Source organism: Leuresthes tenuis, unplaced genomic scaffold, assembly GCF_036924035.1.
Source record: "Leuresthes tenuis unplaced genomic scaffold, fLeuTen1.0.hap1 SCAF_1, whole genome shotgun sequence".
Taxonomy (NCBI): domain Eukaryota; kingdom Metazoa; phylum Chordata; class Actinopteri; order Atheriniformes; family Atherinopsidae; genus Leuresthes; species Leuresthes tenuis.
The window spans coordinates 14726884-14743785 of record NW_027325355.1 but is presented as its reverse complement, the minus strand read 5'-3'; the positions used below and the strand labels follow the sequence as shown (position 1 = coordinate 14743785).

Sequence of the window (16902 nt, the reverse complement as noted above, 5' to 3'; positions counted from 1 at the left end):
TTTATTCCACATTTAAGAGGCTAAACTGTCCTGAGCCATGTGGACTAAGTAGACTATTCTAAGGTTTAACATGCCAGAAACTATAATAATAATAATAAAAAAAAGGAATTCCTCCAGTTCTTACAGGTCTTACAAATACTAGGATCTGAGATTATCAATAAAACATGACGTATTCCATCGTGTCCTTATCCAACAACACCTAAGCCAATAATAAAGACGCCTTGAGTGGATAAACTAAGTCCATTCCATGGGAATCGTAAGGGTGAAGCAACCAGTTGCTGCTGATCAAATGAGAACATTCACCGGTGAATGTGAGCGACTCTATAAAAAGTTTTTCCAGTTTGCCGGTCTGGAGCGTTCAGGTGTGCGTGTTAACACGACGTCGAGGTGGAAAGACGAGGGCTGATGATTTGGGCTTGTTGCCTTTTTGTTTTTTACCCCTCTAAATGTTCTGAAACAGGGTGTTCTTTCACATGTTTCCACATCCAAAATTGCATTGCATGACAAATGTTCCTAATTAAAGCTGATAACTCGGAATCTGACCTACTCCCTGTAAATATAGTTCTATCTTGATAACCACCTCCTCTTTTGGACTCTAAATATTTGGAATTTCTCGCTTATGTGGAGGCATCGCGTAGCAGATAGACGACAAAATGAATCAATGTGGCCGACACGGAGTCATCCCGACGGGTTCACGTGCTCTTTCAGGCAAATTCTATCTGAAATAGAAACTTTGTTGCACGGCCGGGATCCAGAGAAAACAACGGAGTTTGCTGACATGCCAAAGACTGTTGCAAGATGTGCCACAAAGTCACACCAGTAGTCAAGGACATAATAGCACAAGAGAGTGTCTTCCGTTTGGCTGCGCGTTCTGCTGCTTTGGTCCCACTCTTTATACTTGCTTTTGAATGCAGGTGAGATGTTAAATCACCAACCAGGAGCTGTGGCCTTGGTTCGATTGCATACAATGATTCCCTCTTGCTCCAAGTCTCGGCTAAATATGCGCCCGCTTTAGCCTGGAATCATTTTCCACCAACATATAGATCAATCTCTTTCCTCCTTTTTTAATTTTTATTACTCCGCCATATCACCAAAATCAGGGGGGAAAAAAGTGGGAAATATATTTGACATGACCTCTAGAGGGACTTTTTGAATCTATTTTCTTTTCAAAGCTGACAGCAAATACTTATTTTTCTTCTCCTTAAAAAAAAAAATCCATTTCCACTTTCATCTTGGCTCATTAAAAGAATAATAAAAAAAACAAAACAAACATCCGTGTCGGCCCACGTCTCGCGCAGGGCCTCCCTCTTGCGGATGAGCTGCAGGGGAGCTGTTGATTTGGACTCAGACAAAACAGCAGGATCAGATGCTTCTGTGTTGCGCGCATCCAGAGGCATTAGCGCAGGCGGATAAGAAGAAGAAGAAGAAGAAGCCAACCCTCAGTCACCTCTCCGCGTCACCATGGCTCTCCACACATCAGGCCTGATAATGATGGTCGTATTCTACCTAATTGTGATGGGAATCGGCATATGGGCATCTGTGAAGTCCAAGAGGATGGAGAAAAACGCGCTCGGTGGACAGATGGAAGCGTCTTTCCTGGCTCACCGGAGCGTCACTTTGGCTGTGGGAGTCTTCACGATGACAGGTGAGGCCGGGTCAACATTCCAAATGCAACAGGCGAGTGTTTAAGTGTGTTGTGCGGTCTTGGATCACTTTCACGACGAGGTTTACCCCAAACTCACATTTCAAATGGCAGAAGAATAATGAGGGGCGGTTCTGCTTTGTTGTTTGTGTCTGAACACGCTGCTCTTCTGGGCGCTTAAATGCATTTATGCGCACAACTCTTGTTCCAGCCACATGGGTCGGGGGTGCCTTCATCATCGGAGTTGCGGAGACTGTGTACGACCCCACAAAGGGACTAGTCTGGGCTCTCATTCCTCTCCAGATGTCGGTGTCATTCATCATCGGTAAGACAAGCTGATACTCACCCAAAAGAGCATCAAAGTGGCCTGAGTGGAACAAACTTTTCCAAGATAAATGATTCCTTTTTTTTTCGTCTTTTATGGTTGAAATGATTGCTGATAAAAGAAAAATAATCAAATTTTCAACTTTTTACAGCATCATCCATTGGGCAATTCTCAAAGTGAAAGGTTCAAATTGTTACTTCAAGCAGCCTGGCCCTCGTTCAAGGATAACTGCTGGGCTGAAATTTTGGGAGTTGATAAGAGCCCGGTGGCATTGTCCCATTTGGATAAAAGCAATAGTGAAGTCATGAAAGCACCAAAAAGTGGGAATTTTCCGTTGATCGCTGCCCTGTCTTTTAAAGGTGGTCTTTTCTTTGCGAAGCCGATGCGAGACAAAAAGTACATCACCATGATGGATCCGTTTCAGAGGAAGTATGGGAAAACACTGACCGGGCTCCTTGCCATCCCTGCGTTTGTCAGCGAAGTTCTGTGGGTCCCCGTCACACTGATTTCTTTGGGTAAGGCAACACGCATCACCTCTCCTGACGCGTCACATGAATGTTAATGAAGACAAACTACCTGTAAAGGGGAGGGCGTTAACGATGAGTGCGTATGTGTCAATCAAGGTGTCACCATTTCCGTCTTTTCCGACCTGCCGTTGAGCCTTTGCATCTGGATTTCTGCGGCTGTGGCCATCATCTACACGGTTCTCGGAGGCCTCTATTCGGTTGCTTTTACAGACGTCATCCAGTTGTCTCTGGTATTTTGCAGCTTGGTGAGTCTAATACAGCCAAACACAAACAAGCCAGCTTTCCTTACACAGCAGAGGCAGCTGTAACAGTCACCACCAATGTCACAGTGTGCGTGCAAATTAAAGGGGAGGTTAGGGTTTTTTTAAACCTGGACCTTATCTCTGGCATAAAATATGTTCATCTATTCACCGATTACAGTTTGGTGAAAGTCGGCCTCCTTCGGATGCTATTTAGATTTCTCGAGATCCATATAATGGGAGTGAATGGGGCATTGACCATACAGCCTCTAAATAAGGCATTATCTGTCTTTATTTCACCAATACTTTAAGACGAATGAATGAACGAACGTGTACTATTGCACTGTTAGTTCAGAGCTGCCTGTGTTGTTATTGGGGGCTATCAGGGACTTATCAGGGGCTTTCTACACACTTGTCTAGTAAGATGACATCATCGACATGTGTTGCCGCAGCACCGCTTATTTACTCTGTGACTTCGGCTAACTTCAAACAGAGTTTGATACTGCTAGTTTTGTGCAACATGGCAGAATGTTTATCAGATTTTCCCAACAACGACTTTGAGTATGGAGTGATTGAGCTGCGCTACAGCGGCGATGACGTCATCCCATTAGACGTGTGTAGAAAGGCCCCTATAACAACAACAGGGCAGCTCTGAACTGACAGTGCAGTAGTACCCGTTCATTCATTCATCTTAAAGTATTGGTGAAATAAAGACAGATAATGCCTTATTTAGAGGGTGTATTGTCTATGCCCTGTTCACTCATGTTATATGGATATACGCCAATCTTGAGAAATCTAAATTGTGTCCGAAGGAGGCCGACTTTCACCAAACTGTTATCGGTGAATAGATGAACGTATTTTATGCCAGAGATATGGTCCAGGTTTAAAAAAAAAAAAACTCCCCCTTTCATGCTCTTCTTGAAGGCTTTGCTGTATGCCCTTTCTCTGTTTTGTAGTGGCTGTGTGCTCCCTTCGTTCTGGCAAGCGATGTTTATACAGACTTCAGTCACACGGCATTCAACCACACGCACCAGGAGCCCTGGCTCGGCCGCCTCGAACCCGACGATGTGTGGAGATGGATCGATAATTTCCTTGCAATGGTAAGATGTCACAGGAAAAAAAAAAAGAAGAGGTTTTTAAACTGGCTTCTGCTCCGAAAGCGCAACCTGCACATTGAAATGTAGACCGATTTGTCCTATCTAAGCCAGTGCGACTGGTACTGCGATGGAAATTTTTTGTTTTTGAATAAACCTTTATCTGTTTTCCCAGAGTGTTGGAAATTTGGCGTTTCAGGACTTCCATCAAAGGACCCTTTCCTCCACCTCCACCTTCACAGCCAGAATGATGTGTTTCATAGCAGCGGGTGTCGTCATTGTTCTAGGGATCCCTCCTGTGCTGATTGGTGCCGTCGCCGCCTCGACGGGTATTCTTGACATGCTTGGCTGAGGGATGGGAGATGTTTTGGGCGAATGACGAAAGAGCTTTCTTGTTTGATAACTTGGCCCACAGTTTCTGCTTTTGTTCCAGATTGGAATCTGACCTCGTATGGGTCGCCTTCCCCGTTCGAGCGCGGAGAGGCAGCTATGGTGTTGCCCATTGTCCTGCTGCACCTCACACCAACGGCCGTTTTTGTTGTGGGCATGGGAGCTATAGCAGGTGCGGCCATGTCATCGACTGACTCGTGCCTGCTGGCGGCCACCTCCATCTTCACCACCAACATCTACAAGATCCTGAGGCAACAGGTACAACAGAATATGGATAGGATGCAGGCTTATGGAGAGCACTTACGTAGATTAAAGAGAAAAAAAAAAAGGCCAATGTAATTTTCAGACTTTTTTTTTTTTTTTTATCTTTAGGCATCTGACAGAGAGCTGCAGTGGGTGATTCGCATCTGCATACTGGTTGTAGGGGTTGTTGGAACGTCCCTCACCTACCTGGACAGCAGAGTCTTGGCTTTCTGGATCCTCAGCTCGGACCTGACCTACACCATAATGCTCCCACAGCTGATCTGCGTGCTCTTCATCAGGGTTTCAAACGGCTACGGGGCGACGGCGGGCTATATTATTGCTTTTGTGATGAGGGTGCTGTGTGGGGAGCCGGTGTTCAGTCTTCCGGCCATCCTGCAGTTTCCCGGTTACTCTTTAGAGGATGGCATTTACGTTCAGCACTGGCCTTTCAAGACCACCTGCATGCTGTCTTCTCTGGGGTCCATTGTGATATTCTCATTCGTAGCTTCCCACTTGTTTAACAAGGGGCTCCTCCCTGAGAGGTGGGACGTCTTCGGGGTGAAAGCTCAAGAGGCTTCAGCACCACTAGATGGCAACAGAGAGGCCGATGTCGAAATTGATAAACTTGCCTCCGAACCGATGTTGGACACGAAATGCTAAGTCGTTTTCTTTGCTTTAGCATTTTTTGCGTTACTTCTATTGTAACATTTTACTGTGTAAAACAAAATGAGTGAGCGTAAAGGATGTCTAGTCTTCTTTAATGTTGTCCTGAGGTGTAAAAATGTGAGTGTTCGAAAAATATAAGGTTATACTATAAGAAAAGAAGTACCGTGTGCAAGAATCTTCTATGGTGTTGGAAGATTAATGGGTGAGGCCTCTTCCGATCTAATTAGTTTAACCTTAGATGCTGAGAAAGGCCTCCTATCTTTGCTAGTTCTATCTTCTGTATGAACCTTGATTTACTGAACAAAGAAGTCTTATATGACATTATGATTTAACTACACTGTGCACATCTAACAAAGATGGTGATAGGAGGGAACTACAGGAATGTCTTATAACCATGCGTGGCTAATGATTTTGTAATAGAAAGCATAAATAGCGGAAGTATAATTTTAGAACTCAGACAACCCTGTGTCAGCTTTGTGATACGTTGCACAGACTTGCTGCAAGATTAAACCTTTATGTTCACCAACTCCAGCGACTTTTCTTAACAAGTCGGTCCGTCGAGCCGCATCTCGACGTCCGGGGTTGGAGCTAAAACCGTGAACGGGGGGAGTCTAGGACTATTATTCAGAGTTCAGATTCCACTGGAAAGGGGAAAGGTGAAGAGATCGTACTTATGAATTAATGGCCAGACGCTGGAAATAAACTTTGAGTTACTATTTTTACGAAAAAAAGGTGCATTATTTAACTAAGAGCTGTAAAACCGGTGAAGGTAACAAAACTGTACTTAACTAAGAGCTGTTAAGCCAGTGCAGTTAAATCTCTTGTTAAATACAAGAGATTTAATTTTCAAAATATGCCCCAGCAAATAGATACCAAAATTCAACTTGAAATGTCAAATTTGAAAATTAAAATGCATTTGCAGAAATGCTTTTTCATTTTAAGAATGTCGCTTCATTATTGGACTCATAAATAAAATTAGTAATCAATTATTCCATTTGCATTTGCATTTTCTTCTTCAAGACCGCCTATTATTGCTTTTTCGTTTTCATGGTCTGCCCGCAAAGTCCTGCCCATGATTCAAAAACGAAAAAGCAATCTAGCAGTGGACGTAAACCCCCCGTTCCATGAATGAACAGCGGCCGTAACCGCCCACCCTGTTTCTTAATGTCTGGGGGATTGAGGGTGCATCAACCCGTTTGGGACATAGAAGGGAGTGCCGCTGATCTACGTTATAAAAGTTATTTTTAGTGACAGTCAGGTTATAACTTTGGCACAAAGCATCAAATGGCAACAAGTTTAGTTGTGAACACGGTCCCTTTACAAATAATAGTAATAAGGAGTCTACTACATCAATCCGACTGATTGTCTGGTGGCCTACGCCGAACAGCTCAGCTATTTCCTTTATTTTTAAACTATTTAATAAATAACTTTCAATGGACTCGAACGGATGTTGATGGTTGGTCATCCTTGTCCCATTTGAGGCTCCACAGCATCCAGCCGTTCCAGGACTAAACAGGTTTACTATGGCAACCTCATTAATGTGTAAAGCCAAGCTCTCTGACTTGTTCTACTCGGCCACGGGCATCAGACTCAGATATATTATTAGATTCTACCTGCTCAGCTAATTCTAACAGTGTTTGCACAATTTGAGGGAGCGCCATGATCTGTGGTGCGTCCTCTAAAGACCCGGCAATTCAATCAATTTCCCGGCACATTTGCAATGTAATGCTATGCAGATGTGCACACCGCCCCCTACCGAACAAGATGGGTAGTTTGGTCAGCAGGGAGCTGAAGAAGAGCCGACGTCACTCTGCTGCGCCGCTCAGATTGCTTTTTCGTTTTTGAATCATGGGCAGGACTTTGCGGGCAGACCATGAAAACGAAAAAGCAATAATAGGCGGTCTTGAAGAAGAAAATGCAAATTCAAATGGAATGATTGATTACCAATTTTATTTATGAGTCCAATAATGCAGCCACATTCTTAAAATGAAAAAGCATTTCTGCAAATGCATTTTAATTTGAATTATGGTCAAGATTCGCTTCCATAGTATAAACTGTGTTGGGTGGTAGTTATTAATTAGTGTCTCAGTGAAACAACAGACAGGACAGCCTTACCCTCTGGCTGTGGAAACCTAACGGCAGCGTATCACTGATCGGACCAGTTGTTCGGGTGTACTACACACAAACCGGTTGGCTACTGAAGAGATGGAAAATGGTGAATACTTGTTTTAAAGCAAAAGGGATTTTAGTGGGGATGTTAAATACATGTTTCAACGGGACAAAGATGATATAAAATACAGATGGGAAGAGAAGTTTGGTTTTGAAAGGAAATCTCAGTGCAGACGATTGCACAGAATTAGTGGAAGCAATTAAAGAATGACTTTCTGAAGGGCTGTTTGCCACAGATAAGCAGCTTTGTGACCAAGCACATGGTCAATCACTGTACTGCCAGGTTGGCTAATTTAAATAGACTAGACATGCAGAGCAGCATTTTAAGAAAAAGAAAAGTCAGAAGGGACAAAACTTTATGGCGGAGGGTGATGAAGAAACAAGAAACAAGTGTATGTGATGAAAGAGAGCAGAGACACAGACTTGATTTTAGCATTATTAGATGCTATTCAACTGCCGGTTAAAGTAGCAATCTGTAAGTGTGCTCCACATACTAAAAACACACATTTCTGTCTCAAAAGGAAATAGAAAAGCAGACGAATAAGCAAAAAAAGATGCTTAGTTACCAGCAGAACACCTGCTGTCCACGGAAGAGACTCTCACAGAAACAGGCCATTAACCCTTTGGGCGCCAGAGGTTTTTTTCTAAAATCCTTGATTTTGACAAATACATTTCAAAAGGCTATATCTTAAACTGATACGAGATAGAAACTTTCTGTAAATTAGAGAAATGTTAAGGATGACCCAAAGTTTACGTAGGAAGCAAATTCACACACCTAATTTGCATATTATGACGTCATGGGGTGGCGGCCATCTTGGATTATCAAATTTTTATGAAATTTTCATGTTTCAGTGGTGAAATGCAGCCTTTTTCCCCAAATATGCGCCTCTTAATCTCTGCTATTTCCCTGAACATTTTGCATTGTATAGCACATTGAATATAGAATATTGAATATAGCACAAAGTAAACCAACTCTAAATTATTTCTAATTTTGGTACCCCACCTCATCAGTCAAATACTCAAAGCCTGCATTTCCAGCACCTGGCTTAGTGAGACGCATGTTGGCTGACTTGGCTCTGCGCTGTATGACAGCGCGTCTGCCTCTAAATGCACCAATTGTGCCACCTTGCACTCCTGTCATGTCTCCACCAAGTGTGCTAACATGTGCTCCGGTTGAGTGAACAGACGTCGCATGGCTACGCGCATAAACTGCGCCGCTACGTTTTCCCCCAGCTCTCCCACTGACACTTCGACCATGTCTGACATGTCCATCGAGATTTGTCAAGCTACTGGCTGCGCGATCGCGGACACTTTGTGAAGGCACCGTGTCAGAAAGCACAGCGTTCACTTGGCGAGCTCCATAAAAAGACAGAACACGCACATTACTCCCAGCCTCGTTCCCTCCAGTACTACTACGCCTGCTAATTCCTTGATGCAAACTTCGACCCGTGAAACATTTTCCTCACCACCAACATTGCTGGGCAAAGGATCTGAAGTTGGTATTTGGTGTAGGGAAACACTTTGTCCGACTGCTGGTGAGGCAGGGACGCGGGGCGGGAACATGTCGCCACTAGTGCCGGGACTAGCGGACAGCGGACCATCATCTTCCGATGGTAGATTTTCCCCTTCAGAATCAGGATTAACGAACAGAAGACCCAGCGCTTCTTTGCAGGCAAACTTTTTAGTGGACATTGTACAATTATTTGAAAGAAATACTTGCTAATGTTGACTATATCGCCCTGCTGCTGTAGCTCAATGGTGTACTCGCTCGGTGAAGAACTCGTACTGATTGAACTTGCTGTAGCGCGAAAATTTTATATCGAGGGATGACGTTTTTTGCGTCAGAGGTGAAGTGTGACATGTCTGCCAACCAGAGGTGGAGAGTAGGAACAAAATATGACGTTATTTTTGCCACAATGGGCCGTTTTATTCAGGACGCCATCTTGTCGACTTAAGTTGACCATGGCGCTAAGAGGGTTAAGCGTTAGGTGATATGCAAACAGCAGCTCCATGGAATAAAGGTGGCACTTACAACGCACACGGTTAGACTTGTGTGAATGACCTGAAGGAAAACCAACTTTGCGAAAGAACTCATTTAGATATGCCACAGTATTGAGCCATAGACTATGTCATGTCTCGACAGGAGGGACGGTAGCAATAATAAACAAGGTCTTCGCTAATTACTCAAAAGACTTTCGTCTAACATGTCAAATATGTGCAAAACACAATCCACAGGGCATCCCCTAAACCAGAGTACCCACATTATTTTAGAAAATGGAAACTATTTACGATGATGCAATAGAATCTATTGGCAAAATCTAAAACAACCTGCATAATAGAGACAACACCGGCGGCTTACACAAATTCAAGTCTTAACAGGACGCAGCATTGGAGCACACTGTGTTCTTTTCTCTAGTGAGTTAGGTCATGGGACATTAAAGGGTGTAATGAGTTATATTGCCCAACTTGTTTTTTTTTTTTTAATGTGATGCCGACTGAGAAAAAAAAAAAAAAATTTGATGATGGTGACCAAGTCAGCATTCTTTCTTTTGTCTTTTTATCCCCAAAGATATCAGTTTGGCTTCGTTTCATTGACGGTCCAGGAGATTTTTTGGTACTTTCGGGACTTTTTAACACTGGAAAAAAGAAAAAAAGAAACTAAAATATTTTCAAATTGATAAATCTTAATGTAATATTTATTTCTCCTTACATTCCCCACAATTGTGCATTTTTATATAGATGTCCAAGTTTTTATGATTTTTTTAAATTTATTTTTATTTCTTTAAATGGCACTTTCATGACTCCATAATCAAAGAGGACATATTGTGGAAAAATCCCTTTTTTCTGTTCTTAAAGCATAAATTATCGTCAAAAACTCTGATAAAACCTGTCCGATTATCATTTGAAATTTACGTCACTCCTCAAGGTCACGCCCCCTCCTCTGCTGAGCTCGACCTCTGACCTTTGTTAAAAAGGGCATAATGTCACCTTTAACATGTTCTCAGAGAGTGCCAATGATCTATGCTGTTCCAGCAACTTCAGAAGTTGTTGCACTAAATTGTTTTCTACCGTCATTGCTTAGCGACGTGTCAAAATTCCAAAAATTACCTCACAAATTTGGCCATCTTGTGCCTCGGATCGATGCGAATGGACGGCCAAATTCCTCCCTTTATTCAAAGGTTGTGTGTTCTCTGGCGCCATCTGCTGGTGTTTCAGCTTCCCAAACCTTCCACCTTGAACACATCTCGGGGAGGTTTTCCTCTCCTCGCTGAAAGCAGAACAGCCAGGATGCGGTTCGTCTTAAAGGGAAATGAAGCATCACAGGCAGGCTTTGACAGCAGTTCTCTGCAGTTCTTTGCATCTTGATCGCTGGAGCCTCACTTTATAGCTGTTGGAAAGCATTTGGGCACATTCTTTCCCCTTGTAAATACTGTGTGCAGTACAGAGCACAAAGGCCACTACAAAACAGAGAAGACATTCATTTCTTGTCACTTTTCACGCTCTTTTTCAGTTTTTGTCATGTTTCTTTTTGTGATCGTCAGGTTCAAGCTGACCAACAACAAATGACGCGTGGACTTTTAGATGGAATAGAGCCCAAAAGGGTTCTTTCATGGGGGGCGATGACACATCAATGATATGAATATGATATGAATATACTTTTTAGAGCAGTAAAACTCACCTGTTGTTGTGAAGATTCCCAGCACTAAGTGGAAAAGGACACTTCTGTCCCTACTTCAATTTGCGTTATCCACCCTCTTCTTCGATTTCACCGACTCCCGGATGAAACCGTTCTTGTCAGACCTGCTACATTTATGGTCCTCATGGACACTTAACTAAACCTTGACATGTATGTTTCGACGTGATGCCCAATGAAGGGGAAAACTTTTTGATCGAGCGGGCTCTAACACCATAAAGACATTTTCACGCTCTCCTTTTAATCTCAGTTCCACTTCAGGTTCGAGGCCTCAAATAAAGTATCTAACACCTCGAATCGTGAGCTCTATCGATTGTCCTCCTGACTTTTGGAACCATCTCGCAAATAAACTCTGGGTTAGATCCATTCGTGCTATCGGTGTCATGAGCTACTTCCACATCTTCCTCCCTTCGTGTTTTCAGGGTCACACCTCATCCTAATCTGGTCGAGTTTTTTTTTTCCCTACCTCACAAAAAAAAAAAAAAATAAATAAATAAGGACCAGAAAGGTGGAAAAACACTAAACAAACTCCATTTATTTAGATTTTCCAGAAATATTCCGATATACTGTAGATTTATTGGACATTTGCACAGACATCGTTTGGACACATTTAAAGGGATACAACGGTTGAATGGCTCTCCGACTGAATGCCTTTTGTCATACAGCATGTTTGGCATGTTATGCATTTTTGTCATTTTGTGCACATGTGCTGCCTCCTATTGGCAAACAGAGGGATAACACATACTTCTCTGCCATCTTTTGGTACTCAAAATCAGCCGGACACTGAACACCAGAAAGAATCTTTGTCTAAATCAAAAATACAATTTTCCCAAACTTGATTTTTCGTGAAAATAAACGCAATCCCGTCACTTCTACGTAAAACTGCATCTCTTCCTCGGACTTCCCACTGCATATATGTTCATCTCCACGTACGTAAACGATGAGACCAACTTTCCACAAACAGACACGTTAACAGTCAAAGAACGTACAGAAAAGCAGCTCAGGACGAAAAACACTCACAGTGCATTGGTGTGAATTATGGCACGCAGCGTCTCCCTCGCACGGTAACTGTTAGTCGAGACGGACAAAAGACTGCAAGACCTGAATGCCCACAGTTGCGGAACTGTCCAATAATGTTAAACTCTCGAAAATGTGTCATGAACGAGTTGTTGGAGCCGTTTTAAGTACTGGAGGTCTGAGGTTTTCACTGGATTAAACTATCCGATCTGCGCCCGATGTATCGATTATAAATAGACATTTTCTATGTTAAGGCATGGAATGATCAATGAGGTAACTGCTATCTACTGCATCGTTTCATCACAGATGGCGTACAGGGAAGCCTTTCTGCCCTCAAAAAGGAGCACGGGCTGCAACACTAAATGAAAAACAGGTAACTGCGGAGGCCGTTACAACACAAGTTAGGGATACAGTCTTTGGTCATGAATAAAAATCTGCTTAGACACATCCAGTAGAGTGAGAAAGAAAGTATACGCTCTGTTTATTCTAAAGGTTTAACATATATATATATAAAAAAAAAAATAAAAAAAATAAAACAAATTGGTTCCATTCCTTACAAGGCCTTAAAATTGATAGCAAACTCAGATGAGCAAAACATGAAATATTACACCATGTCATTTTTACTTCTCAAAAAAACTACACTACAATGCAGAAGCAGTGTGTAGAAAAGAAAAAAAAAGACGTTGGAGAAGCAAATTTTGCTGCCCATCAACCCGGGAAGGGTTATAAGGCCATTTCCAAACTATTTGGAGTCCATGTTGCGTGTAAACCGACCATAAGACTTCAGGAATGATGTCTTTTGGACCAAAGTGGAGATGTTTGGTCGCAACGGAGTAAACCAAACGCAGCATATCGGCACAAACAGCTCATCTGTCAAGCACGGCGGCGGAGGGTTGATGATTTGGGCTTGTTCTGCAGCCACAGGACCCTGACACCTCGCGGTCACCGAGTCCACCGCGAACTACTCTTTATACCAAAGTATTTTTCGAGTCAAATGTGAAGCCGCCCATCCAACAGCTAAAGCTCGACTGAAACTGGCTCATCAACAGGACGGTGATCCTGAACGCAGCAGCAAATCTGCAGCAGAACGTCTGAAAAGGACAAGAATCAAGGTGCAGCAGTGGTCCAGTCAAAGTCCAGACCTCAACCTGATTGAAATGCCGTGGTGGGAACCCCAAAGAGAGCCGCCCAAACAAATGCCCGCAAACTGAGGACCAAAACTCCTCTGCAGTTATGTAAGAAACGTCCCACAGGAATGGATTACTTCAAGTTGTTGCTGCTAAAAGTGGCTCTACAAGCTGCTGACTCATCGGGTGGACTTCATTTTTCACACACTGCTTCTGCATTTTCACTTAGTTTGCAGTTGTTTTTAAAAAAAAAAACAAAAAAAACCTCACAGTTTAATATATCTCATGTTGTTGCTCATCCGAAGTTGCATTCGCCACATTTTAAGCACCGGCAAGGACCGGGTGATCGTTTCATGACCAGATGCGTAAAAACCTTGGATTTGAACTCGCCGTTTCACACGAGTCTGAGCAGCACACGAAACGTCTCGGTTTCAGACCCGATGCTTGTTGGGAAAACCTATCAGTCGGCCTCGTTTAAATCCCGTTTCAAATGCTCCGGCATTGGCAGCGGCTTCCTGTAAGAACACTTTGAACAAAAGGTCACGTTAGATTTGCGGGGGGCCAATTTCATATTGCTTTACTTTTGAGACTACGTTTCCCATCATTCCTTCCTCCTACAATACGTGGAAATGCACGGCCTCACAAATTAACCCTGATTCTCAGATTGGATCCGAAACTATACAATATCTCAGCACAGACTTCTTATTTATGATCAACATGACAACACACGATGCGTAAAATACATATAACTTTGCTTTACATTTACTTTGAATAAAAAGGCGATAAATTAAGTCACACACATTAGCTTTAGAATGGCTCTCAGTATAATGTTTGCACCACTGTACATATCATAGCATCTCCTGTTTTAATATAAACATCTTTTATATTTAAATTCTTTCGAGGCAATAACAGTTAAATAACAATCCATGTCTGATCTGTAATATTTACTTTCTATACTGACGTTGTGCACGGCTAAATATAAACTCTGACCTCGGGGTGAAATGGGTTGAAAAATATCCGGCTCTGAACAGAGGATTTTACAGGAATAAGGTTGGGTTTGCTGGAATAATATACATTCAGCTTCAGGAAAGACAGAATACAAGATACAACAAGGGAAAGATGGGATTGGAGAGGAGGAGTTTGATGTCGGGGCGTAGCTGAGGGGAATAACAGAATGACTTATGGACACACAAAGCCCTCTCTTCTCCTGCCTTTACATTCTGGTTGCTTTCAAACCTTTCACCCTCAGATTGTCACTGGACCAAATCTTCTTGAATCTTCTTGAATTAAAAGTTGCCCTGCCGGTGTCTGCTTTAGGCTTTAGGTCTGAAATGAAAATCACACTCCACCCAACACCTCTCTCAAACGTGGGACTCATCCAGATCCAGGTCCACGGGGGAGAGTGGGAGAGGGGAGCGACGCGGCGACCTGCGGGGCGAGCGGCGGGGCGACGGTGGCGACAGCAGCGGGGTGAGGAGCGGGTTCTCGGTGCCGTCGTCCTCGCTGAGCTGCAGCAGGGTGTCGCTGCGCGGCAGCAGTGCCGTCGTGTCCTCGTCTCCGGGGCTCTCTCTGATCCTGGATGGCCCCGGTGGAGGTGGGGGGAGAAGAGTTGAGGGTGGCAGCGGCGGCAGCGGGCCCGAGGCCGGCGTTGTGCTGAGCACAGGGAGTGGAGGGAGAGGAGAGGAGGTGCGGGACAGAGGAAGAGGAGAACAGGTTCGGGAGAGGGGCAGGGGCAGAGGGGAGCAGGTTCGGGATGGGGGTGTTGGGGTGGAGGGGCGTGAGATGGAGGGGGGAGGGGACAGGCTGCTGCGCAGCCCCCACTGCTCTCTCTTCTCCTTGCTGCTTATGGCTGGAGCGACCTGAGTGACAACACACTTTGTTCCTGTAGTTTCAGCTTGTAATAATATACACAGGCCCACAGATAAAGGGCCAGTCCACACAATTCATATCGAGACCAAGTTTCATGAAAAGTCTGCCAGTCGAGACAAACAGGGCAGAATCGGTTTGTTAACGTCAACTACATCCATTTAAAATGAAAATAAAGTCAAACTTTTAAAGTAAACTCACCATGACACGATATCAAAGGTTTCAAAGTCAGACTAACATCTGGATAAGTTCGATTGGAGTCAACCCGGCCGGACTGCTCTTAAGATGATCAACAGTTTCCATACTGGGCTTTGACCAGGAAGTAACAAGAAACCAGCCCACAGAACACGACACCAGTAACATCAGAGGGGTACAATGTTGTTCTTTATGCTGCTGTGCGTGCGTATTTGTTTATTTAAAAAAAAGACTGTATCCGAGTCTGACGCACTCCGGCCGATAAATCGATCCCCATCTTGTGCTTGTATGCAGGGATGAGTGCAGTAGTCCAACTGAATCACTCAGCTGAACAATAACTGAAGCACAACTTGAGCGTGCGTGTCAAGTACGGATCTCATTGGCTGTTTACTCATTCTCAGGAACAGCCAATCGGAGGACTGGCTCCACCCTGTTTGTCTCAGGCAGACATTGGATATTCAGATAAAAGACAATCAATAATCAGACTTTAAATGTATTATTCCTTCCCCTATGATTCTGAAATGAATGTTTTATGGATTTTTTATTGTTGTGATCACTGGCACAGCTGGTTAATGTGAATTATGTGTTTATGCTCCTGGCTGCTGGTCCTACCTGTGTGTTTGCAGGCCCATGCAGGTCGGCGGTGACTGTGCCTGAGACAGCGGGGGGCACCTCCAGTGTCGGGGACTTTGAAGAAGCAGGGCTGGCCCTCCTGCTCTCCGCCGTAGGCTCCACGGCGCTGGGGGTCGGGGGCTTGCCGGCCCCGGCCGGCGCCTGCTGGCCTTGATTCTCTGTAAAGGTGACTGACCTCTTTTGGTCTCCATGCGCTGTGGGCACAGATGCATGCGAACGTGGTCAAAACAAAAGCCGACAGCGCCAGCAAGTCACTCGCTAAGACATCAGCACCACCAAAAAAAAGAAAAAAAAGAGTGGAGGCAGGGGTGGGGCAGGAGGAGGAGGCAGGGATCTGAGAGGGGAAGCAAGGCAGACATGCAGAGCGCCCTATAGGGTGCGGTTGCAGATAAAAAAAGGGGGCGGGCCGTTGCAGGGTGGAGAGGAAGGATTAACGGTTGTGTCTCACCTTCACAGTCCAATAAAGTTTCTTTATTTTGAAACATAAGGCATGAGACAGAACAGAGTGACAAGAGTCAGTCTGGTGACAAGTGCTACAGCAAACAGCATTGGAACAAAGACAGAGGCTGTGAATGGGGAGGACGGGTCAGTTCAAGTTGGCACATAGGACATGTACTTTCATATTTTAAATGGGACAAATCTGAAGCGCAGGGTAAGATCGGCCATCAGTTTTTCAGTCATTAAGACAAATATGTCCTTTTTCCATTATGTATCTTCAAATAAGACACCCACCTCTCTCTCACACACACATAAACGAGAGCACACGAGCTGTTACCCAGTGGTTTGTTCTTGGGCTGGATGCTCCTGCGTGTCGTCGAGAGTCTCGCTCCCGACCGGCCACGTGGCTCATTCTTTGGAATGGACAGCAGGGGGCGGCGCAACTGCAGGAGACAACAGATAAGAGGTCACTCTCCAGGCTTTGCTCATCTTCAAACGCACTAAATGGAAAGCCCCCCCGTTAAAGCACTACGGCTTTTCAAGCACTCAACATCTGTGCAGCATCACAGCATTTTCATAATCTTATTCAGACGAAAAAAAGGAAGCATGGATATACAGCATGATTAAGTGATTAAGT

At 44.1% G+C, this 16902-nt stretch overlaps 2 protein-coding genes across 19 annotated transcripts in view; one reads left to right on the top strand and one right to left on the bottom strand.

Annotated features, from left to right (window-relative positions):
• Positions 1 to 1438: 1438 nt before the first annotated feature.
• LOC140292960 (high affinity choline transporter 1-like) lies at positions 1439 to 5185 on the top strand. The gene is made up of 8 exons (XM_072379501.1): positions 1439 to 1645; positions 1854 to 1967; positions 2327 to 2482; positions 2591 to 2739; positions 3690 to 3833; positions 4003 to 4156; positions 4261 to 4475; positions 4590 to 5185. The coding sequence occupies exons 1-8, from the start codon at positions 1462 to 1464 to the stop codon at positions 5118 to 5120; spliced, it is 1647 nt and encodes a 548-aa protein (XP_072235602.1). The 5' UTR covers positions 1439 to 1461; the 3' UTR covers positions 5121 to 5185.
• Positions 5186 to 11497: 6312 nt separating this feature from the next.
• LOC140294737 (protein unc-80 homolog) overlaps positions 11498 to 16902 on the bottom strand; it is a 46895-nt gene continuing 41490 nt past the window's right edge. For 13 of the 18 annotated variants that reach the window (XM_072379613.1, XM_072379663.1, XM_072379641.1 and 10 more), the window contains 4 exons: positions 16603 to 16708; positions 16276 to 16296; positions 15807 to 16021; positions 11498 to 14992 (listed from right to left, as the gene is read on the bottom strand). In XM_072379613.1, the coding sequence (XP_072235714.1) occupies positions 14495 to 14992; positions 15807 to 16021; positions 16276 to 16296; positions 16603 to 16708 (840 nt within the window). In that variant the 3' untranslated portion in view covers positions 11498 to 14494. The remainder of the gene's footprint in view (positions 14993 to 15806; positions 16022 to 16275; positions 16297 to 16602; positions 16709 to 16902) is intronic. The other 5 variants (XM_072379634.1, XM_072379649.1, XM_072379685.1 and 2 more) reach the window with 1 other exon arrangement.